The 25385-nt window shown below is 46.5% G+C and overlaps 1 protein-coding gene across 2 annotated transcripts in view; it reads left to right on the plus strand.

Moving 5' to 3' along the window:
- The first annotated feature begins 456 nt into the window (after positions 1-456).
- The window catches only part of MYZAP (myocardial zonula adherens protein), a 90694-nt gene continuing 65765 nt past the window's right edge, over positions 457-25385 (plus strand). For both annotated transcript variants that reach the window (XM_004421619.3, XM_014780762.2), the window contains exons 1-2: positions 457-623; positions 11801-11887. In XM_004421619.3, the coding sequence (XP_004421676.1) occupies positions 549-623; positions 11801-11887 (162 nt within the window). In that variant the 5' untranslated portion in view covers positions 457-548. The remainder of the gene's footprint in view (positions 624-11800; positions 11888-25385) is intronic.

The raw sequence follows: 25385 nt of genomic DNA on the forward strand, positions 1-25385 counted from the left end.
GACAGAGGCCAGTCGATTGTGTTCCCTGGGAGGGACACATGGTAAATAAATATTGAATGAATGTTATGGGGTGAGATCCCAGTGATCCCGGGGGTGTGGCAGAGCCTCCTGGGGCAGCCGGGGGTGGGGGTGGGCCTCTGAGCACCGTGAGGATGACCGGGCAGGTGGACTTTGACACCGCAGGCAGCAGAGAGAGCCTGGGCGTCGAAGGGGTTCAGGGTTCCTTCCTGCCCCGAGACCGACCCTGGGAGGGCGCAGAGCCTTGGGGAAAGGACGGCGCTGAGCTTTGGCGGGGTCTGCTCGCTCGGTAGAAAATGCAGCCTGACGGGTCCCGCCAGCGCGCTCGGGTCCCGCCCCCGGCCCCTCCCCCAGGCCCCGGCCCGACCCCGCCCCTCCGCGCCCCCGCCCCCCAGCCCCGCCCCCTCCACGCCCGCCGCTCCGCAGCCGGAGCAGCTAGTGGCCCGCGTCGCCCCCGCGCAGGGCGGGCCCGCGCTTATTCCGCCCGGGAGGAGCGCCGCGGCGAGCCCGCTGCCGGCCGCTTCTGCGGGATGCTGCGCTCCACGTCCACCGTCACCCTGCTCTCGGGCGGCGGCACCAGGGCGCCCGGGGCGCCCAGCAGGAGGGTGAGTAGCTGGGGGCGGGAGCCGCCGCCGTCCCGCTTCCCGGTCCCGGCCGCCCGGCTGTAGGGGTCTGGGGGTGGGGACCCCCGGAGCCGGTCTCTGGCCCCGACGCCCCACTCTGGACTCAACTTTCTGATCCTGCCCCAGTTCTGGCTGTGACCCTTCTTTTCGACGCCCCAGGGGCGCCCCACCGGTTCCAAGGGTTTAGGGGACTTTCTGGAATTCCCGGAGATTTCCTCTGCTTCCTGCCTCCTCTGTCAAGCCAAGTTTTTTGGTGGCACCAGTTTAAAAAGTAAGGGAGACATTTCTGCGGTGGCCCTACCTTGAGACTCAAAGATAATGAATGTCTTTAACACCCAAACTTTCCTTCAGCCAGCCATTAAAAGAAGGGGTCACTTGTGTCCACTGGTGATAGAATAACTCTGATTCTCGAGTGGACTTAGCCAAGATCGGCTTCACCTTACAAACTAGAGATCAGCAGCTGGCCACCCAGGAGCTCAGTTGTGTGGGACTTGGGTTTATGCAAACCACTTTCTTCTTTCTGGTTTAAATATTAGCACAGTGGCAGCAGGGGTAGCCCTGGAAGCCCTGGGCACTATCTCCTGGAGGGTTGCCCTTTGGAAGTGCTGTTTCTCTGCGATCTTTGTGGCATCTTTTCTCACCTCTCCAGATGCTCTGTGGAAGAAATGCTAGGCACATGCAGGTTGCATCTTTCCCATTCCATGTCTCTTCCAAGATCAGCGCCTCAGGGTACACTGCCAGGGCCTTGGTCTGTGGCTTTTTAGTTCGTCCCTTCCTCATGATTTCAGTACTTATCATTTGGTGCCTCTTTTCTGTTGTTGATACTTCTCTAATCATGTTTCCCCAAGGTTTAGCTAAACTGGTGGTTAAGTCCAAGCCAAGGCCCCCTCTGGTACTCCTGTTTTCTAGTCTTGTAGACATGTTTATTTGCTTTTACATATTTCAACCAAGTGACCAGCAGTCCCCTTACGTGCTGTCTTTCTTTAGCTCTAGAAGAAAGGCATTGTGTACTCTTGGGTGTGGGCCAAATGATAGGTTCTGGGGGTGGGGAGTGTGCAGATGTGTGTGTGCATGTGGGTACACCAGACACTTAGGCTTGACAGAACTCTGCTTGTCCAATCCTTTGCTTCATAAAGCAAGATCCCCATTAGATCCACGTGGGTTTCCAACCACAGTCCCAGCCTTACTCGAAGACTGATATTGGCCTTTTTTCCTATGGAAATCGTTCTCAATTGGAACACAATTGCAATTGAAAAAGAATGAAGTCACTGAAAAGCTAACCCTGAGCCTGGGTAGGGTCATGCATGGGACCAGATAGCATGAATTGCATGAAATTCTCTAAGTCTCCTTCCAGAGGTGAGGACTGGTTGGGACAGCCAGAGTGATATTGTGGGTGGATGCAAATGTGGCTAGTATATTAGATAACCTTTCTGAAGGTTCTTTTCCTCAAATGTTTACTTTCAAGTATTTCTTTAGTTATAAGTGCTTTGGTGTCTGGTACAATTGAGAAGGCTTTGCCGTATGAATAAAACAACTGAAATACTTTGGACTGGAGGGGTCCGGGCCCTGACTCAGACCATCTAGGGCTGTTCTGAGCACATGAGGATTGTTCTAGAAAGAAGATAGCTAAAGGTCCTAGGGTTCCCTTTACGATTTCCAACTCTGCTCATGGTTTGCACATGTCACAGGTGCAGTCTGTGTGTGTATGCGTGTGTGTGGGGCATGGTGGGAAGCTGTCATCCTTTGATTTATTTAACAACATTTATAGATCTCTTTCTCTGTGATGCAGGGCTGGGCATTGGAGCCCACTCTACCTGTGGAGGCAGACGTTGTCACAGACTACCATTATACAAAGTGATGACTGTTAGAGTGGGGTAGAGTGTTGACAAAGTTGAGTGGAAGCTGAAAGGGAAGATTCTTCCTGAAGTGTCTAAGGAAGGCCTCCCTCTGCAGGAGACATTTGAGTTTAGTCTTGCAGGATGAGTAGAAATTCGTAGGGCGATTGACATTACTGGGATACTGAAAGGAAGAAATATCATTCATCTAAATGGCGCTCTTGGCATATGCTGCATAATAATGGCATATTGGACCTGCTTTAAGGCAAAACACTTATTTTTGGAAAAACAAGAACAGTATGTCTTGAAAATAAAATTGTAGACTAAACAAGTAATCATGAAAAGTGTTCCTGAAGTTCAAAGTTTTTCAGTAAACTCTATATCGTCCTCTCTTTCCTCTCTGATGTTGGACAAGTGATGGTCTTGAACAATAACACGTTAGCCATTAAAATAGCATTTCTGTTTCATCCAAAGAGCTTACCAAATTAGGGGCTGCTGGGGAACCCGACTGTGTTGGTCCAGACATTCAAGGCAAGCAGCAGTGGTGGTGACAGCTGACACTGAGCAGGGAGTTCTCTGAGTCAGCTGCCCAGGGTGGTGTGGCCAGACCAGACTGTCACCAGTTATCCTTTCTTTAATGGCTGCCACCTACAGTTTGTACTTCCTTCTTATCTGAAATCATCTTTCAAGGGAAAAAAAAGACAACAGGTGAGATAATAACTTCTGTCAGCTGATAAACACAGCTCTGAGAAGCATTTATGGACACCAACCAGCAGGGGTTGTGAAATTAAAAAAAAAAAAACTACCTTCAAACTAGTTGTGCACTAAAAATAGTTTTATCTATGGCAACAGCAGGAAGATAAATTGGCTGGAGGATAACCATAGCTGGAATGATGACCTTGGAGAATGGGGGGAACCATTTAAAAAAATATTGACTTTGCTTCATGGTTTTGAAAGGAATTTTGTAAATGCAGTTAACCCCCTGAATGAGCCTTTGAAATGAAAGGTCAGTTGTGTGGTCAGGTTGTGTGCTTTGGGGAGAAGGCACGTGTTGTTTTGTGCAGCCAAATATTTTTGGTTCAGCTCTTCAGCGAGGGTGGTGTGAGACGATAGTGCTGTCAAGGGTCTCCTCTAGCAGTACACTCGATTGATATTAAGAGACTGTGGGCTGGTGTTGCTGGAATCATGGCCCCTCAGTGGCACATAAAAGACAAAACAAAACCCAGCAAGGCCATAAGGATAGGACTATCTCCTAGCCTGCTTTTGCCAATATTTCTTTTTATTTGGCAAAGGCTTCCTCTGTTAAAAACCCAAATGGGCTTGTCAGTCATCACTCCCTACCTAATGTACCACTCTCCGGGGTCCTATTTCTGTCTCATTGGCTCAAAATAAAGAATTCTTCTTAGCTGGTCAGTGAATGGGTCAGCCAGGTGTTTACCTCACTTCCTTTTCCTTTTCACAGAAACATCTGTGTGGATAACTTCTCTATGGTCCTATGGGCTCTGAGGAAGGGACACAGGGCGTTGTGGGACGTCAGCATCTGGTGGAAGGACGCTGGCTGCAGCATCTACCAGGGAGGAGTGGGCAGGGGACCCACTGTACTCAGAAAACAGGCTGGCTCCTCACCAGGGCCCTCCTGAGCCAGCTCCTGACAGGCCAAGTTGTGAGGTTTGGGACCCTGACATCCTCAGGGCTTAGCCAGAAAGCCTCTGCCACTAAAATATGACAGTTGTAGGCTCAGAAAAAAATGTCCCAACCTCTGTGCTTTGGTTCACCATCTTGCTGTGTCAGAGGTAGGACGAACAGACCTGAGTCCTGGGGACTCTTAAGGAACTTGATTTCCTCAAGACAGCGATCGCATGGTTGTTCTCAGATTGTATGGCAGTGAGATTCTGACCCATTCTTTGCCTCCAGGGCCCTGAGGAAGGGCTGCATAAGTGGTCTCTGTCACAGTTTATCTATACCCAAACAAGAAACCCAGAGGCTGCTGTTGCCACCGAGCTTCTGGTCACTTGGAAAACCCTTTCAAGTCAGCCTCAAAAATTGTCTAATGGAGTTCAGGGAGCTGTGAATCCAGGGCTAACTAACTAGAGACCACATTGAAATGTTTCGATCTAAAATACTTCAGCGATCACCTGCGTTATGGTCTTAGAGCTTCCTGCGGTGATCTCTGTTGACCTAAAAGAGTTCCAGTATTCTCCAGCACGCAGAGGAGTAACACAGTGATATTTGCCTCTTTCCCCCTTTAGATGAATGATATTTCCTAAATGTCAATCACACTGCTGGCTCTTCTTTGTTCTTTAAGTGATTGTTTCAGAGTGATCTTTCTAAAATGCAAAATCCGGTCGTCTGATTCCTTTGCCTCAAGAGCCCCCTGAATACTGCCAGGAAAAAGTACAAACTCCTTAGTTTATTATCCAGGCCCTTCTGATCTGGCCTTTGCCTTCCCTGTCCCCCTCCTCACGTATACACTTTCCAGATAGTCCGAATTACTTGCCGTTACCCAAGCTTTCCATGCTATTCCTTGCCTCTTTGCCTTTTTTCGTGCTCTCATCTCATGAAAGGTCAGCTCCTCCAGGAAGCCTGCCCTGAACCCTCCTCTTCCACGTCCCCTAGATGCCTTTGCACCCCGTCATTGCTTGCATCACCGATGATGAACTACTTGAGGAGAGGGTTTAGGTCCCCAGGCCTGGTATAATACGTGCTTAAAAAGAGGAATGTCACCAGGGTCCTAAGGGAGCCACACTTATCATTGACTTGGCAAACGGGAAAACAGGAAGAGAAACTTGGGATGAAGCCAGCCCATCCCCTCTGACCCACCTGGGCAGGAAGCAGGTGACAAATGGATGAGAGTGCTGGCCCAGGTGAGGAGTTTGACAGGTCTGGGAAGGCCTCCAAGTATTCCAGTTGCCTCATCCTGTTGCACAGTTGGAGTTTCATTCCTTTGGTCAAGTCAGTGGTTCTCAACCCTGGCTATACATGGAATCGCCAAGAAGCTTAAAATATCTCTGCCCAGGCCCCACCTCAGACTGTTTGAATGAGAAAGTCTGGAAGGAGAGAATAACATCAGTATTGCTTAGGAAGCTCCCCAGGTGATGCTGTTTTGCAGCCAAGGAGCAGAACACCTTTTTAAGCATTGCTCTCCCCTTGCAGCTTTCTTGGAAATGTGGACACTCCTGGCACAGTGTACTAGAAGGTGCCTTTGGCCTTTTGGAAGGGCAAGGTGGTGGAGTGGCAAGGCAGGGGAGTCATAACACTCCAGGTCGCATTGGTATCTTGGTGTGCATTCATTTCCCTGCTGTTTTTGCTGGATCTTGGCATTCCTGGGCACATTGTGTGCCTGGTACAGAGGTGAGCCAGCAAGAGCAAGAAGGAGAGGTCGCTGTCCTCCTATTTATGAATTTTGTCTGGAGTCAGCCCTGGCATAGGAAGGAGGAGCTCTGAAACACTTTATACCACCTGGAAAAAGTGGCCAATTATGTAGAGCAGAGGTCAGCAAGCTACTGCCCCTGGGCCAGATTCCACCCTCTCAGCCTGTTTTATACGTCTCTGAGCTAAAAATGGTTTTTGCAGTGGCCTGAAACCTAAATGTTTGCTATTTGGCCCTTTACAGAAAAAGTTTGCCCCACCCTGATGTAGATAATCAGGCCTGCAAGTTCAAGGCCACAGTGGAGCTAAGAGGCCTATTCCAGATGGGGCATGCCCTGTTCCACACAGCCTGCCCTACATATTCCGGAGATTTTTATGCTTGTGCTGAGCTGAGAGAGTGTGGGGTCTGTCCTCCTGGCCACACTCACAGAGGCCACACCTCCTGTTGTTTGTGGAGCTGGGCAGGGACCCACAGCCACAAAGTGGGCAATGCCTGAGAGAAATGTAAATGCATTTGGCTAATTTCCTTAGGGAAATCCATCTTTGAAAATGGGTTAGCAAACCCCTGTCCCCTCCCAGGGTCATCTTCTCCACCCCTTTTTATTTGAGATGGATAGTTTTCCCTCAGGTGAGTCCAGATGCCTGAAGCTGAGAGCATGATGGTACTTGGATCCCCAGAGTCCCCCCAGATGGAGACCCAGCCCTTGGCCTCCGCAAAGAGGGTCAGAAATAAGGCCCAGAGGACCTGCTTGGCTCCCAGGTGCCCTGAGTTGCCGACAAGGGCTTGGTTGTGTATTCTCTTGTGGAGGAGGCTTGAATGCTATCTGCCCCTCCCTTGCTATCCCTCCCATGGGGTTTGGAAGAAAGTGGAAGACTCTCTGGGGAGTTTCAGGTATATTGTTCCTTACTGTGTTTTTAGTTCAATCTAAAAAGAAATCCATGCTGACATTTACTGAGCAAGCACCTATTATGTGCTAATACTATGCTCAGCGCTGTAAGGACTGCAGAAGCAATTAAAGTACAAAGCTTGCTTGATCGCTCCCCCTATTTTTTCCCTTCTGTCCATGTTGTAGTGCATGGAACATAATAAGAGGAACTCAATAATTGCTATTCAATCACTGAACTCAGATTTGAGTGTTAGTCTCTTCCTTCAGAGGGCTCAGTGGCTCTCCATTGTCTTCCACCAGAGTCCCTGCTTCCCCGTCAGGCATTTATAGATTGTTCGAGTTTGGCGCCACGTGTTTGTCCATTTTCCTCTCCCACTGTAGCTTAGGCTGCAGGCCCACTTACCATTCTCAGAACATGCCAACGTCTGTGCCTTCGGCCAGCCTGGATGAGCGCCTTGCGTGGTAGTCATCTGTTGTTATTCTGATGATGGATTCTCCTGACCTTACTGACCTGAAAAGTCCTTTCTGTCCTTCTATACCCAGCTCGAATGTCATCTCTAGGAGCCTTCCCATACACTCCCACCTCCAGTTAAGGTTATTGTTCTCCTTCCTATATTCCCATGGTAAAAAAGTACACTTACAGAGTGCTTAATATGTGCCAGAAGCTGTTCTAAGACGTTTATACATTTTAGCTAATTTCATCCTTGCCACAATCCTGAGAGTGGTTCTACAGTGTTGTTAGCTCTGTTTTACAGCTAAGGTCACTGAAGCACTGAAGATTAAGTAGCTTTTCGAAGGTTTCATAGCTAGTGGTTGTCAGAACCAATATTGGAATCCAGGAGGTGCAGTTACTCCATGCCTTAACCACCAAGCTGCCCTGCCTCCCAGGACCTTGTACTGGTTACACTAAGTGTTCTTGATTCCCTTGTTTGGGTGTGTTTCTGGGTTGTGAACTCGTAGGGGCACACTGTTTCTTTTTCATCTTGGGACCACCGCCTAGCCCTTGCAAGTATTTTACAAGTAGTGGGTGCTCAGTAACTGAGTGGTGAAATACACTGAGTCCATCTTCCTTTTCATCCACTGGAAGGGACCCTGGCTTCTAGGGAAGGCTGGTCTGGTTGCGATGGTGTTCAGGGTAAGTAAGATTCAGTTCTCCTCATTGTTCGGAACACAAGTCTGAGCCAGCTGCTGTAGGAACCCCTGGGAGTACAGTTCCCTACCTGCCTCTCAGGTAGGGAACCTCCAGTTCCCAGGTACTGCCTAGCCTGGGGCAGCTCTGGGTGTTGTGTATCTGAGTTTCAGGAAACCATAGAGATCAGCATCATAAAATGCTGAGAGAGATAAGCCACACTGCCTTGATCTTACTCAGAGGGAGATTCCTGAAAGCGAATGATGAAGGGAGGTAAACTGTACCAGGTCAACCTAGTGTGTGTATTCAGGGGTTAGTTAGTGCTTCTGGTAAGGAATTCAGGTACCTTCTAGACTCCTGGGATGTTTTCTTTGCTGCTCCTGAACCAGTCCTGTGAGTCTGGGAGGGATTGATCTCTCTCTCTCTTTTTGATACATTCTCTCTCAATCTTTATTATTGCTGTTATTACTATTATTATTATTTTAATTTAAAAACTTACGGATAGTTAGAACAGTTGCAAACAACGCAGAAATCCCGCTTTCCAGAGATGGCCACGACCACTAGTTGGTTGTGTTTCCTTAAAGACACTTTTTCTCTAAATCAACACAAATTATCAGAGTGTATTTAAAAAAACAAACATGGGATTATTCTTAACAATTTTTTCTTGCAACTTTCTTTTTTTCACATGACAGTACATTTGACCCTCTTATTAGGAAGGCGTGTGATCCTGTTGCAAGCTGGGTTTAAACTGCGTAAGTACGGTCAGTCCATCAGTGGGTCAGCACTGATTAAAGAATGCTAGCACCACGTATAGTCCATGCCTTACTGTTTCCATCAAAGCTCCTCTAATGACGGGAGTCAGCACTTAACTCAGGGGCCTGGGTGTGGCCTCCAGCACCTGCTGCAACCGCCAGATGTCTTTGAAGGCAGATGTTGTATTTTAGAGGTTCATTTTATTTTAAGTCATTATCTATCACCAGGTAAAACTGATGGTGTAGGGAAATGCATTCTGTTTATCCTGTGGCTTCATATACCTAGGGTACACATGGCTCAGAGAGAGCTGCAGGAAGTGTGTTGAGGAATGTCAGAGTTCTGGATGGGCAGGACCACACAGATAGATAGTAGATAAAGAATTGTCTCAAGCGGGGGGAGGGGACATCTCACTTTTGGGTGATTGGACCCATGGGATCCCTTCTGGGCCTTGTCTCCTCTTCAGTCTTTTAGTTTATTTTGAAAATCATTGCTGTTAGGAATTACCCCTGTAGGGCAACCTACCTACAAAAAGATATCACTTATGGTGCTAATGCCCACTAGATCCGTTGACCAAATTGTTGTCATCATGGAAAGCAGAGATGTGAAGCCACGTAGGCCTGTTTCATTTTGTAGCTTGTAGGATGATGATAATATCTAGATAATTATAAAAATATCTAACATTGATAGAGGCTTAGTATGTGCCAGACATCTTCCTTTTATCTGCATTTTACCCTTTAGATCTGGAGAGATTAAATAGCTTGCCCGTAGTCAACATAACTAGTAGGTGTTGGAATCTGTGTGTATGTATGTGTGCGCCTGTGCAAGTATGATGTGCATGTATGTACCACATGTGTATGTGCACACGTGTGTGTGTATGGGTTGTGGTGCAGGAGAAAAGCACCTCCTTTTCTCTGCAAAATTATGCTGTGGGTTAGATCCAGCCTATCAGAGAAGATTATTGAGCATCACAGACTTGGATTGTCTGCCTGGTGTGAGTTATACTTTGATGTTTGTGCAAATGCAAGCTGGCTTCAGCCAGTCCACGTGGCCTGAAGTCAGAGGTTTGCCTTTCTCTGGAGGGACTCGGATTCCCATCAGTCTTGTTGCCTGTCAGCTAAGATAGCTAACTGGTGGAATGGCTTGGTTTCTCTTTGGCCAACATGACTGACAGTGAGCTTTGAAGGTTTGGTGCAAAGTTGGCTACATAAGAGGCAGTGATAGCCCTGGGGGTCAGGCCACATCTGATGCTGGGGTCATTGGGAGATGAAGCTTGCCTGGAGGAGAGGGAGGATAGAGAGTGATCTTGAAACCAAATTATGTGGCTGAAAGAATTGGGGTTGTTTAGTGCAGAAGAAAGAAGGTTCGGGGGACAGGAGGCCTGTCTAGAGTAAAGAGAATTCTGCTGCAGTCCCCGAGGTCAGCCCTGGGTCCATTAGGTAGGAGTTCTGAGAAAGAGCTTATAAGTTCATTACCAGGAAGTTAGAGGTGCCAGGTAGCAAAATGGGTGCCTCAGAGGGAGGCAGTGTTGTATGTGGAAGTGCTAACATGTGTCCCAAATGGCTCTCTCACTTGTGCATGGAAAATGGTACCCTCAGGCTGGGTGCCCACCTGCCAGGTACTTTGTTGGGTGTGGAGGTTCCTTCCCAGGCTGGTAGGTTGGACTTAAAAAGGTCTTTTACAATCCCATCCAACCCTGGCTTCTAGGCTGCAGGATAGTTTTGCTCAAAGTCACCAGTGCAGATCAGTGAGCCTGCAAACCAGATTGAGGGGTGTATAAGTTTGCTAGGGCTGCTGTGAAAAGTACCACAAACCACGTGACCTAAGCAACAGAAATCTGTTGTCTCACAGTTCTGGAGCTAGAAGTCCAAAATCAAGGTGTGTTAGCAGGGTTGGTTCCTTCTGAGGGCTGTGAAGGAAAGAGCTATTCCAGGCCCCTTTCGTTGGCTTGCTCACATGGCGTTCTTCCAATATGTGTGTCTGTCTCTAAATTTACCCTTTTTATAAGGACACCAGTCATTTTGGATTAGGACCCACCCTAATGACCTCGTTTTAACTTGATTACCTCTGTAAAGACCCTGTTTCCAAATAAGGTCACATTCTGAGGTGCTGGGGGTTAGGACTTCAACATATAAATTTTAGGGAACACAGTTCAACCCATAGCGGGGCAAGCAGCACTCCCATGAGTCGAGCCCTCGTGGCTGTGGGCTGGGTAGTCTGGGTGCTGCTGGAGCCCTCTTTGGGTTTTTTTTAATGGCAGGATCACTTCTCCCTGGGAAATGTCACAGCAGGACCAGGCTGTGACAATAGGGTGAAATAGACATCGTGTGGCATTAAGTATATTCTCATTGTTGTGCGACCATCACCACCATCCATCTCCAGAATTTTTTCATCTTCTCACACTGAAACTCCATACCTGTTAAACAATAACTCCCCATTCCTCGGTCTCCTCAGCCCCTGGCAACCACCATTCCACTTTCTGTCTCTATGAATTTAACTACTCTACGTACCTCATATGGGTGAAACCATGCAGTATTTGTCTTTTTATGACTGGCTTATTTCACTTAGCATAATGTCCTTAAGGTTCATCCACGTTGTAGCATGTGTCAGAGTTTCCTTCCTATTTAAGGCTAAGGTATAATAGTCTATTCTGTGTATATACCACATTTTATTTATTCATTTAGCCATCGGTGGACATTTGGGTTGCTTCTACCTTTTGGCTATTGTGAATAATGCTGCTATGAACATGGGTTATAGGCTTTTTAAAAAAACTTTGTGATTAAACATATACATGTCTATTATAGAAAAATGCAATATATGGTCAAGCAGAAAGCACCCTCACACCCCAGTCACCACTGTGAGTATTTTGGCCTCTATCCCTCTAGCTGTATTTTGGCCTGTGCATATGAAATAAGATCATTCTATACTGTTATGGAACCTGAGCCATGAAAAAAATGTTTGAACTCTATGAAATTATTCACTAGTGTCCTTGTTTTGAGCAGCAGGGTGGTGAGTCACTCTGATGGGCCAGGCAAAGGCTGGTCTTACCCTCAGAGTCCCCTGTGTGAGTGGGATGATCACCCCCATTGCAAAGCAGGGGAAACAGTCTCTGAGAAGCCCCAGGTCATCTGACTCTTTCTACCCCCAATGCGGGTTCATAACTGGCTTCTCCTCTCCTTCTCTCCCTAGGCAAATGTCTGCAGACTACGGCTGACTGTCCCTCCCGAGAACCCAGTTTCTGAGCAAAGTGAAAAGAAGATTGAAAGAAAAGAGCAAGTAAGTCGTCTCTGAGGTGGAGCTCTGACAAGTTCTGATCCTTGTCCTCTTTCATTTTATTCTCTCTCCCCTGCTGTCCTCTCTCCAGGCTGTTCACAGAGCCTGCCTGTCCACAACTGTGTTCATGAGAGGCCCTCTTGACCTCACCACCCCATCTCCCACCTTCCCAGAAGTCAGGCTGCTCTGCTGGCCTCGAGCCCCTGCTCCTGTTTCTTGGTGAACACTGGCTCTGTGTTGCCTTGAAGCTGTAGGGACTCTGGCCTTAGTGACAGGTGCTGTGGTGGGGAACGTGTTTTTCCTGAAAGAGCCCAGTCCAGTTGAGTCAAAGGGCCCATTGTGAGCTGCTAGCGGGGCCTGAGGCTTTCTCACGCTGTGGAGAGGCTGCCGGGAGAGGAAGGCCCAGCAGGCAGCTCTGGCGAGCAGCCGGGCACTGGCTGGAGGAGGAGGAGGTCAGCAGAGGGTTTTGTGCCCCCTGCTGTGCTAAGTGCTGGGCCGTGGAGATAAGTTTGACCTTGTCCTTGCCTTAGAGGAACTCAGAGTTTTTCAGGTGAGCCAGACGTATAGATAAACAACGATGGTGTGATAGTTCAAGTGTCAGGATCCAGAGTGTAAGAAGGGCTCTGGGGACACAGGGAAGGGAGTAACTGCTTGGGGGTGGCATTGAAGCAGAAGCTTAAAGGATGTGTAGGAGGTCTGCTCACCTCTAGCCCTGTGGTCCTGGGCAAGCCATTTTCTCACTCACAAACAGTTATGGAGCAGCTACTGTGTTCCAGGCACTGTGCTAGACACTGCAAGTTGAGTAGTGAGCAAAGCAGTAAACAACAAAATACCTGTCATTCACAGAACTTATGTTCTAGTGGGAGGAAAATTAAAAAATGAAGCACATTTTATAGAGTTTAAAACGTAGTAAGTGCTGATGAAGATAAAAAATTGAGAGAAGGGGATAGGAGTGCCAGGGGGTAGGTAGTACTTTTTCTTGTGCGTATATCTTATATAAGTGTAAAATAAAACAATAAAATGATACGATATAATATCGTATAAATTTCATAAATAGAATCATGAGACAATGACTTGTTGAAATACAAGCCTTGCTTTGGAGTTAACCAATCACGTGGTCATCTATAGGAAAGGCAGCTTGTCGTTGATTGGTAAATGGTTGGTAATGTCCCTAAATTTACCATAAATCTTTGTCTCTCCTTCCCTTCTCTTGCGCCTTTCTTCTCCCCACTTCCTACCAAGGACAGAGAGGTCTGTGTGCTCATGCAGATGGTGAATGACAGAGAAAGGGGGAAGGGAGGAAGGGAAATGAAGTTATGACTAAGCAAGGTGAGAGAATGTAAAGTTGCTTGTCTGCTAAACAGAGAGGATGAGTCCCACCAAAAGGATCCAGAAAAATGGCTGGTTCCAGGTTGGAGCAGGGAAAGTACAAGGTGAGCCTGGGACGTCTTGTGCTAGAAAGCAAGGACGAATGGGGTCGTAGCAGAGGACCCAGAAGCTGGTCTGAAAGGGCTCTCACTGGCAAAAATGGAACAATTTGAGCATCAAAGAGAATAAGGACAGTGATGGGTTATGACATGTTGGATAATAAAAAAAGATTCGTGAGTATGTAGTAATAATCAGAGAGAGAGAGGGGGAGAGAGAGTGGAAAAGGGGAAGCTCTTCTTTGTAGAATGTCAGCTGATAAATTTAGAAAATCTCTATTTTGTTACCCCCTGGTTGGCTCATCAATGTATGCAAAAACTAGTTGGTGAAAGATTATTGTGGAATAGTATATTCACGGGTCTCAAAGTATCTTCTCACAGATTACTTACTGATTCTAAAGGGACAGGGGCACAATCTGGCAGTCAGTTCAACCAAATGATCCAGTTTAGCATTACTGATAGTGGGACAACCTGATATTATGTGACTTCTGAGGTGATGCGATTAAGAAGTGCACAATGTTATCTATGTAATATTCATGCTAAACTTGTTTAACTTAATCTAGTAATAAGGAAACAGAAAAATCCAAAATGTGGGACATTCTGTAAAACGATTGACCAGAACCCCTCAATAAATTCAGTGTTATTAAAAAAAAAAAAAAGGTGAGACTCTATTGGCCATAAAGGACACTAATAAAGAGACTTAACATCAAATGAGTGAATCTTTTTTTTTTTTTTTGTGAGGAAGATCAGCCCTGTGCTAACATCTGCCAATCCTCGTTTTTTGCTGAGGAAGACTGGCCGTGGGCTAACATCCGTGCCCATCTTCCTCCACTTTTTATGGGACGCTGCCACAGTATGGCTTGCCAAGTGGTGCATCGGTGTGTGCCCAGGATCCGAACCGGCGAACCCTGGGCCGCCGCAGTGGAGGGCACGCACTTAACCGCTTGCGCCACCAGGCCAGCCCCAAATGGGTGAATCTTGATTAGATCCTGGATCAAAAAAGTGTATAAAAGATACATTGGGATAATTGTATATTATTAGATATTAGATATTATTGAATACCTAATATATTTAATATAATATTTATTCACTATATTGGTTATTATTAAATAAATATTACTTTTCTTACTTGTGATAGTGGTACTTTGGTTATGCAGTTGAACTATTTTTTCAGTTTCTCTGTAGCTTTGGACATCCTCCAAAGAAAAAGTTTGGGAGTAAAAAAGCTCATAACCAAGAAAAGAGAGCGGAAGTGGTCAGGCTTCAGCCGCTGGACCCCTGTTGCTGACCAGGATTGAGAGGGGCCCTGTGTTGCTGTGAGGGTGTCCCCTCCTGCCTCTGCTCCCCTCCCTGGCTGTCCCTTTTGGAGCTGATAGGTTGATCAGAGAAGTGGGCCTAGGCTGTGTCCAGGGGCACGTGGGCAGCTTAGCACACAGGGAATGAGAAGGAGTGCTTCTTGAAGAGGGGACACAAGCTGGCGTGACAGGGCAGGGGCCTTGGTGGCTGTCCCTGTATGCAGGATGGAGGAAGTGGGATTGGGTCTGTTGGAGTTAGACCCATGCAGAACGCCTGGGAGATGTTTGTGAGGGTTTCTGATGCTGACAGTGGTGCTGTGAGGCGCTGGGGGGCATGTCACCGCTAAAGAAGACCCGAAGAAAGAGGCGAATGTATTCTGTGTCAAGCGGGAGTTGGTAACCAAATTCTGTACCAATTTGCCTATTTGTTTTGAACAGTACTTTTCAAACATTTTAAAGCAATAGGACCTTTTCTTTTTTTTAAATCAAAATGTCATCCTGAACCCTCCTATATAATCCAGGCAGAAGTGGCGCTGGTGGCCAAAGTCCTCCCATTCTGCCTGGCACCCTCCTGCGGGTGCCTGAGAACCCCAGGGCTGGGAGGAGCACAGGGCAAAACCGCGGGGGCAGATTATGTGCCATGATGCTCCTCACACTGGGTGGACCAGGTGTGCAGCCTGAGTGCCCATCTGTGACATGTTGGTGACTCATTGCAGAAGAATTGGAGTAGAGAGGAGGAGGTGGGGCCAACTGTTTCCCCAGGACTGAAGTCCTTGGGTGGTGGCCACACTTGAAGGTACTGGTGGTAACTGAGGCTGTTCTGGGTGATTGCGTCACCATATCTTGGCTGGGTTCCTGGGCTTGAGTCACTGGGAGCCACAGGCCAGGCGAGGGCCACCTCCTCTGATGCGCCTTCAGCGTGGCTGCCACTCCCTGCAACATCGTAGCCCGCACAATTGCAAGGTGCCAAGACCTTTGGATGACCCTCCCTAGTGAGATGACTTTGGTTCCTTTGGAGGGAGTCTGTGGTGTGCAAAGGCCGGGAGGTTGCACAGATGTGGAAGGTTGGCTCAGATGTGGAAGCAGGAAGATGTTAATGGCCTGATTGGCTTCTGATGAAGCAAAACTTCTCGGAAAATGTCCAGGGCCCTATTAGAACTGCAGCCGACTGAGGGGAGGGCTGGGCCTTATTCTTTGACACAGTCATGGAAGGAAGATGCTTAGTATATTGAGGACCTGGGATGCCACAGGGCAGCTGGCCACAGGTACACGCCACTGCCAGTTGGGCCATTCTTCTGTCCACCGTTCCCAAATCATTGGGGAGAGGAATTACTCACGGTGAAGGGGTGTGGCAAATGGTATAGTGTGCCCAGCTTCGTGATGGTGTGTTTGGAGGCCTCTGGAGGCAGTTACAACAGAGGCAGCGTCTTTTTCTGGAGTCCTGGGTTCCTGGGGTGGATGTGGGAGGCTTCCTGCCCCTAAGGCAGATGACTTGGCTGCCTGCTCCTTTTAGTGTTTCTCTTACAGAAGATGTCAGCTGCCTGGGACTGCTTTCTGCAGGCCACAGATGAGCTCCCATGTTTAGTTTCTCTGCTACTCAGTTTCCTCATCTTTAAAGTAGGCACAATAATGCCTGGTTGCAAAGAGTAAATGAGCTAATATAGGCAAAGGACCCCCCACAGTGTCTGGTTTATAATATTGATCAGAGAGGCAGTGACTAAATTCCAAATCACTTCCCTTTGAATGCCAAACCCAGTAGCCCTTGTTCTTTGCTTTTCTCCCTTGGACCCTCTTGGAGTCATTCCCCTTCCTGAAACTACCTCTCCTCCTTCCTCTTGGGCTGTGCCTGCTGCATCTTTCTTTGATGTTATTATGTCCTTCTCCATAAATCTGAGCATCCTCTACCGCTACCCCCAGGCCTTGCCTCCTCTCTCTGCACAGACCTTAGCTGAGAGAACGCATCCTTACAGGACTTGGAGCTGGCTCTCTGGGGAGGATGCTTACCCCACACATCAGCTCTGCTCTCCTGAGCCCTGTCCTATGCGTGGCCGTGTCAGTTTTCAGTGTTCTCTACGTGGTGGTATTTTTACTTTATATACAGAATACAGATATTTTATTGGTGTATTACCGTTATTTTAGTATTTAAAAATATAAAATCTGGATCATTTACGTGAGCAGACATACCCAGAAAGTTTTAGGCTGCATTAAAATTTTGAATGGAACATAGGTACTCATTTAGAAAATGTTCTGACCTGATTGGAACAAGAATCCCCAGGCATCTTACATCCCATTTCCTGATGACCAGTGAGAACGAGTGTCTTTCTTATATTTGTTCATCATGTGTATTTCCCTCAGAGCCATTTGGGTCCTATCTGCTTCCAGGGGACCCTGATGGAGGTATCTTGGAAATGGGGCAGGGACATTAGGGGGAACACGAGGAGGGTGTGTGAGAGTTTGAGGGGGAGAGAGGGGAGGGATGGGGGAGGCAGGTGCCTGCCCCCCATTCCCTGCCCTTCACTGGAGTCTGACCCCCCCTTCCCCAAGCAGATTCCTTCTGCCCCTCTCCTCTTATTTCCTCCAGAGTCAAACCCCTTCTCTCTTAGAGACCTCTCTAAGAGACCCCTCCTTCTCTGGGATAATTCATTTTTACTAGAACCTTCTTCCTCAAACAGCCTACCTGAGAGATTCAGTCCTGGGCCTTGGCCCTCTCTCAGATGAAATGGCAAATGAGGACAAAGGGTAGAAGAAGATTATGATCATATCTCTCCTTTTAAATAAAATAACTAGTTTTTTGTAAGAAAATGAATGCCAAAGTATTGGTATTTTAATTTGGTTCCAGTGTGGCACGACTGGCTGGACTGCAGGACTCAGACCCTGTTGGCTAGTTCCTTTTGGGTGACTACTCAGCCCAACTAAAACCGACTCAATAATATCTCCTTTTTTTTTGTTCTGCTTGGTCTGCCCTCACTAGACTGGTTCACTTATCTCCCAAACGTGTGGCACCTACTTCCTCCTCAGAACCCTTGCCAAGGCCCTCGCCCAGGCCTGGAGTCTCTCCCCAGCTGTCTCGCAGTTTATGCAAGTCTTCCCTGTCCCTCAAGGCCCTACTGAAGACCCGCTTCCCCTGAGACCTGCCCTGACTGGCACAGCGATCATCCCCTCTCTGAACTACAGGACACCCAGGCTGCCCCCTCTCACGTGGCACCTAGCCATCTGCTGCTAAGAACTCCACATGTGTGTGCACATATTTCTGCAAAATTTGTGTACAGCATACACTTATGCATGTAACACACATGTAGAAATGAGGTGGTGTCTTTTGGTCTCCCTAGAGCCTCGTGTTCTGCTTTGCACATAGTAGATGCTTAGTGAATGACTGTTGGGTATGATGACTCAGTTTTGTATTAGTTTCCTAGGGCTGCCACAACAAAGTTCCACAAACTGGGTGGCTTAAACAACAAAAGTTTATTGTCTCACGGTTTTGGAGGCTGGAAGTCTGAGATTAAGATGTGCGCAGGGCCATGCTCTCTCTGAGGGCTTTAGGGAGGAATCCTGCCTTGCCTCTTCCAGCTTCTGGTGGCTCTGGGCAATCCTTGGCTCATGGCAGCATCACTCCAGTCTTCACATGGTGTTCTCCCTGTGTGTGTGTTTGTCTCTGTACCCAAATTTTCCCCTTTTGATAAAGACATATATAGGGTTAGGGCCAATCATATAGGATTAGGGCCCACTCTAATGACCTCATTTTAACTTGACCCTATCTCCAAATAAGGCCAAATTTTGAGACACTGGGGGTTAGGACTCCAACATATCTTTATTTGCAGGACACAATTCAACCCATACCCAGTTTCTTTATAGAATATCACCTTAAATTGTATCAACAGCTCAGATGAATTAGCCATGCACTTTTATTTATATATTAAAAATCATTAATAATATGGGAGAGGAAATGCTGATTAGTTTGTGGGCACAAATTTCATGTTGAGAAATTGATAAATGTGGAATATAGTGTTTATAAAATTGAACATTAAAATTAAAATTGGTAGTGGGTAATTTTGAAATTAAACCCTTATAATTTTCAAAGAACTTCATGAATATATGTATCCATTTTCTTATCCAAATCTATATGCAGTGTATTCTTAGGTGCATGCACGTGCTTGTGCACACGCACACACACATACACACACACACAATAAGAGACAGAACCAACACCAGCTATGACAGATTTATCATGTTGAATTGGGGTCTTACTGCATAGTTGAACTTGAGAGAAGATGATCTGAGCTCTGCTTATGCTGAGTCTGTGTGATGGTGGAGTCTTTTGCAAATTGACAAAGTAGCTTGTAGCAGAAAATATTTTCAATAGCTGTTAATGTCCCACCATCACAGATGTCCTTTAGTGACCTGTGTTTTTAAAGAAACTGTTTTTCTCTAGACCTTGGAGAACTCTGAGTGAAGGAGAACAGATACATGTGTATATGTGAAAAGTCGCGAACTTTCATAGCCCAGTGAAATGTTTCAAAGGAGGAAACCCTTGCCATTTGGTTTTATAGTCTGCTTTCCCTTAAAAGCCCTGGATGAATAAGCCTGCTGAGTTCTCGTCCTTGGCGTGACTGTTTATACAACATCAGGGGCTGTTGCCAGGTGCAGGAGTGTGCTGCCATGATTCAGAGCAGGGCGGGTGATAGCGTGCAGGACTCTGTGCCTCTCAGAGATAGCAGCCCCGGGAGGATGGGAAGAGGCCTAGGTTCTAGTCCTGGCTCCCTCACTGACCAGTCAAGTCATCTCTAGGGGCCTCAGTTTCATCTTCTAGCAAATGGAAATGTTAGCCTGGAGCCAGCTTTTTTCCAAATTTCTTTAGCTGTGGAACTCTTTATTCAAACGAATATATATATGAAAGTAGCATTGGTAAAACAGTGACAGTGCAGTGGCTGTGGCTGTGGTTTCAGAGAAGGTCTGGGCTGTGTTGGCTGCCCCAGCCGTCTCTCCACCCCTCCACCCACAACCTTATCAGACACTGAGGAGGGGCTGGGATATTGTTTACTAACCCACTGGACTGGACAACTGTTTTCTGTTTTCCTAACCTTCTGAGACTTTGTGATTCTCTCCTGATGAAGAGAAACCAAGGCCAGTTTAGGGGTGAGCATTTCACTGTCAGAGCAAATCTGATGACTGTGACGGGAACAGCAAAAAGACCCGAGAAGAGAGAGGTAGATGGACAGACAGAAGCATCCAGACAAACGTGTGGAGTTTAGTAGGAACCCAGATACTCAGAAACATAAGGACACCACACCACTAGTAATAATAGAATTTACCGGTGTCTACCAGTATGCCCAGCAGCATACTAGGTGTTTTATGTATATTACTGTGTGCCTTCCTTAGAATGACCTTGTGAAATTGGTGGTTATCTCCATTTCACTGCTCAGGACCCTGCAGCCCAGTGAAGTAAATAACTTACACAAGGCCACTGAGCTAGTACATAGTGGATTTGCAATTCCCTTTCGGGTCTGTGACGTGGCTGTGTTGCCACGGGAATGTCATCTTGCATACGTTCTCCTATCAGGGAAAGTCTGGTTAGGATATTTACATTTTATCAGTCAAGGTTACCTAAGGTGTGTGCTGTACCTCTGGGTTCCAGAAAAGCAGTTCCTGATTTTTTTTCCGAGACATTCTTCTCTTTTTCTGTGGGGTTGTTAGGCGTAAGCAGCTATTGTCTGCTTAGAAGCTCTGTAAAGTAATATCTTCTGAAAGATATTACTTTACAGTATCCCTCCCTTAAGGATACTGTCATTAGAACTATACTCTCTTTGGGTTTTCTACTTGGTTAGAAGTTTTTCTTTTCCTTCTCATCTTTAAGCATTCAAAGTGATTGGTCTTTTTCCAAGCATCACTGTAGTTAAAAAGTGGTCTCTATTTAGTCTGTGGGGTAGTCAGAAATAACAAATATCTTAATAAGCCAAAGTTTCCATTTCTCTGAGGAGACGGGGCTGCCTATCCCCTTTCTATTTCTCTCCCAGGCCGTGAAGAGACCCTTCAGGCTCAGCACTAAAATTCACTGTGTCACAAGAAGACAGAACAATGTCAAGTGTGAGTAATGACCAGGGACCAGTAATTTGCTAAGGTGGACACACAGGTCAGACAGGTCAGAGCACATTCCTGACAGTGACGTCCTCTGCCCGGAGATGGGTAGGATGCCCCGTGGCCCAGCGCTCAGCAGTCCCTGGGTCAGCTGCTGCCCTCTGGCTGGAAGAAGAGAGCCAAAGCAAGAAGTTTTGGAAATAACTTGGCTTCTAGTTTGCAAGTCATTCGATTCATGTTATGGTCCATCTAAGTCATATTGGCAGCCGGTTGTGTGACCAGCTGCCCATCCTGGCCTCTGGGGCGGGAGGCTGGCTTTGGTGGTCTACCACTGTCAGTTTTGATTTATGTTAAACTGGGTTTCTGCTGTTATTTATTCCCCGAGAGCCCTTCCTGACCAAGGGATTTTCTTCCTTTGTACAGATCGATCCTCAGTGTTTAGGGTCACCACGTACTCCAAATGTTCTGGAATAGACCCAATTCCAAATATCCTGTCTTTCTTCTTTCCTGCAAAATGTATTTATTGAGCATCTATTTATGCTGAGTATCGGGGACAGAGCAGTGAATACAGCAGATACAATCTCTGCCTCTGTAGAGCTTATCTCATGGTAAAATCATATATTCTGATTTAGGATTTGGAAAATGTATAGTCACCTATCACTGGCCACGTATGCTAACTCTCCAATGGCAGTAAAACCCTTACAGCGGGAATTTAGGCTGAGTTATTGTTCTGTAGTTTCTCCTTGTTTCCAAGGCATTTGCCACTAAATATATCTTTAGGGAAACAGCCACAGCGTGAACCTGTAAGTAAATTTTAAGCGATGAATACATCCCAGGGAACAGTTTAACTGAGAGATTCTCTCTGTTTATGCCTGTTGTTAATTCTGCTGCATTTCATGTAGGGATTATGGGATGGTCTTTGAGTGGGTTGTCTCTTTTTCCTTTCTATGCATTTATTAGGGTTTTTGTTTTCAAGGTGTTTTGCCTAGTGTTGTTTCATGCCTAGGAACCTTTAATAGGCCTAGTGTACATTTTTTAAAATTTGATTTTTTAATACCAAGCAGCATTGTAAAGAAGTTTAAAAGAACTTTTTAATTGTGGGGAATTTCAAACATTTACAAAAGGAGACTGAATCATGTAATGAATCATTGACCCTTCACCTGGCCCCAACCACCCTCAACCCTCGCTCGTCTACACCCCCAGCCACTTCCTCCACCTTGTATCCCAGATGTCATAAATATTTAAGCGTGTTTCTCTAAAAGATAAAGACTATTTCTCAATATAATCACAATGCTATTATCATGCCTAAAAATTAGTATTTATCTTATAGGGAGATGTTTTAAAGGATATGAGAGGAGAAAAATTCAGCCACATGGTGCCAAATGTATCAGCTCTTCTCGTTTTGTTCTGTGTTCTCCAGTTTTGGAACAAAAGTATACTGACATTTTGTGAAAACGATAGCAGTCTCGGCTCCTTTGCACCTTTTCTGGACATAGAGTTTATGATTGGGGCAAACATCAGCTCCCTATCCCTCCATCTAAGAGGAACAAAGCTTGCTCTCTTTAGCTGGATCATATTTACATACTCGGGGTAATTCCCCAGAACCTCTGCCAACTTCTGAAGCTCCCTATTCATTCAGCAAATGTTTGTGAGAAACTCATTGCCTGTCAATCACTGTTAGATGCTGGAGATTTTAGTGAGAAAGAAGACAAACAAGGCCCTAGACTTCTTGGAACTTCCAGTTGATAGGGGAGCAGGCCTTACAGATATAACGATACTAGTAGTCACTCCATTATGGTTGGGTGAGTGTTGTGGTGACCTAACCAGTCTGAAGGGTCAGTGAAGATGTCCTTGAGTGAGAGACATTTCCACCCAGCAGTGGGCACTGCAGGCAGAGGGAATAGCCTGTGTAATGCCCTGAGGCAAGAAGGAGGTTGGCTGATAAAGGAATAGAAAGGAGGTGGTGAGGCTGGAATGGGGTGGGGGCTGAGGGGGAGATGGATCACAGGAGGCTGGGGAAGAGCCTCCCCATCCTGGGCCCACCTCTTCCCAATGGCCCTGGACCCGAGGGCCAGGCTCTTGGCTTCTTGGCCTCTGAGGTCTGGGCTGCCACATGGAGATATGAGTTCAGTTCCTCTCCTGACTGTCAGCTCTTTTGAAGGCATTGTAGTCAAGGAAAGAGCTCACATTTGGAAGGACGTAGAGTTGAATGCTGTCACCTTGGAAGAACTTATAATATTTGCGGAGTAGGGTAATTTGTGAGGATTAAAGAAAATATTGTATATCAAATGGCTAGACAACAAATATTTTCCCCCTTCTCTTTCTTCATAAACGTTCCTCCCCTTTCCCTGTCACAGTCTGGCAGCTCCTCACGCTGCCTCGGAATCCTCTCCTTGTGGAGTGGCCCACGCTGATGGCGCTGCTCCTGAGCAGAGTCCTGTGCTGGGCCCTTCCTTGTGGGTCTTTCATTTAGACCCTAACTTTTTAATAATTTTTAGTTTTAGTTTTTTGGAAATTGAAATAAGAATTATTAATTAAAAAATAATGCCTTTTTTTTTGGCCAAAAAACATCAGAGTACAAAAGAGCATAAAAGAAAAAATGAAATCCCGTTTTACTGAGGAAACTGGCATTAAAGGCTTGGATTCCATCTTTCTAGATGTTGTATACACACAAACACACATTTTTAAAACACAAAATGGGAATATGAAAACGACTATTTTTCACTCAACCAATCTTCGATATCTTTCCATGTGCATAACGTTTAGATCTGCCACCTCAGTGTTTCACAGAGCTCGTTGTCCTTGGTGTTGTGAGTGTTTTCCTCCATTGGTGGTGGTCCTCTTCTCCCAGAGTGGGCAGGGAGGCTGAGTCCTCTGTATCTGGCCACCTGAGCCTTTTCCTGCAAGCCAGTCCACCTGTGAAAGCGTTTGCTTTGCAGAAATGCATTTCACCAAAGCATTGTGTTGTCTTCAGCTTGTTTTTCAGGAACTGGGTGGAGTTCTAACTGAAAGAGCATGTTTTTGTTTCCTGGTATGTGGGGAGTTTCCTTAGAGCTTTTCCTCTTCCTAATTGTATGTCTAGTAAATCAGGGATATTTAATCCCAGCTGTCACTCCACCCAGAGCCATTTCACAGCCCATTCACCTAAACTTATATACGAATTTCAAGAGGTGCTTCAGTGCCTCCGGGAGCCAAGTGTGAGGGACTCAAGTGGCAGCATTTTCTGGAAGCAAATGTGTCACAGCCCCTCATATCCCATCTCTTCCCAAGTATGTGCAGAAAGGTGGGAAGCAAGGGATGTTTTGTTTTCTTACTTCTTAAAAAAGCTCACATTGTAAACAGACAACCAATACAAAAGGGTATAGAGGAAAAATTGGAAGTCATCCTGTTCTCCAGCACCCCTGCCCCATCCCACTGTGCCCTCCTTGGAGGTCATTACTGTTGATAATTTGTCATGTATCTTTCTAGACTTTTCTCTGCTTTTATAAGATTTGAATGAGTGGGATCATAAAGTATTTATTATTCTGCCACAAATGAATGATTTTTAACAGCAAATTACAGGTTTTTTTGGTCAAACATATTTTACGAGTACGTGGAAGAAAGTTGTGCAAAGGTGGTTTAAAAACCGTGGGAGAGTAGAGTTGCTGTTACGGAATTCAGGCTTCTGTACTGTGATTGTTGAGGTACTAGAGTCAGCCCCAGGGAAAATTGGGCATAGGCTAGTTTGTCTATGAAGTCTCAGTCCCTGGTCTTAATTTTTTTCTTGCCCCTTCCCTTCTATGTTGTAGAGGCCCCTACTCTGTCCCTCTACCCCTAACAAAGCCTGCAGTATGGGGAGGTATACTTAGTGTCAACAGAATTGGGCTTGAATCTAGATATGTGACTATCAGCATGTTACTTAACCTCTCTGAGCTGCAGTTTCCTTAGCTATAAAGTGGAGAGGACATCACTGTGTCACAGAGTGGTTGTGAAGATTAAACATGCTAAGATGCATTTCTAGCTTATAGTAGCTGCTCAGCAAATCTCAATTTCCCTTTCTCCTGCTTCTTGAGCCTTCATTCTGTAAGGTGTGTTAGGTCTTGGACAGGTTCCCCCTTCCCAGGGTTATTTTCATTTCTACAGTGATCAAGCTTTAACTGAAGGAATTAAGGAGCAGGAAGATTCTTTTGGAGAAAAGACACACTGCCCCTGCTGGCTTTTCAGAAATATTTTATGAATGGTCCCAACAGGCTGTGTACTTACCCCACCTCCTTTCCTCTGAGCTGGCCACAGGGTCAGTCCTAACTGTAGAGGACAATTTGGCTGCCAGGTGGCCGCCAACATTCTTCTGCTGAGTATCTCAACCTCGTGCATTTCAGGCCACATCTTTAGTGATGGGATTGAAAGCAGACAGAGGAACGGGTATAAGGGGAGAAACAGCATTACCAAGAATGTGCAAATTCAGACACCCGCTGTTGTTATCAGGGACAACACCAGTCCCTCTGGCACTTTTGTGAGAACTGGAAGAAGGCACCCCCTCTGGGGAGATGGGGCCCTGCAGATGCACTACTAGGTGGGTGGACAGGGCTTTGGTAGAAATTAGAGAAAGGTGCTCTTCCTCCAGGGTGAAGGCAAGCTCCGCCCATGCCAGGTGCAACTTGGTGAGCAGAGACCAGACTGGGTTTCTCCCGGCCTCTTTCTCTGCTGCCAGGCACCTCAGTGCTGGGCACA

Source organism: Ceratotherium simum, chromosome 3, assembly GCF_057802395.1.
Source record: "Ceratotherium simum simum isolate JZ-2026a chromosome 3, ASM5780239v1, whole genome shotgun sequence".
In the NCBI taxonomy this organism is placed as follows: Eukaryota; Metazoa; Chordata; class Mammalia; order Perissodactyla; family Rhinocerotidae; genus Ceratotherium; species Ceratotherium simum.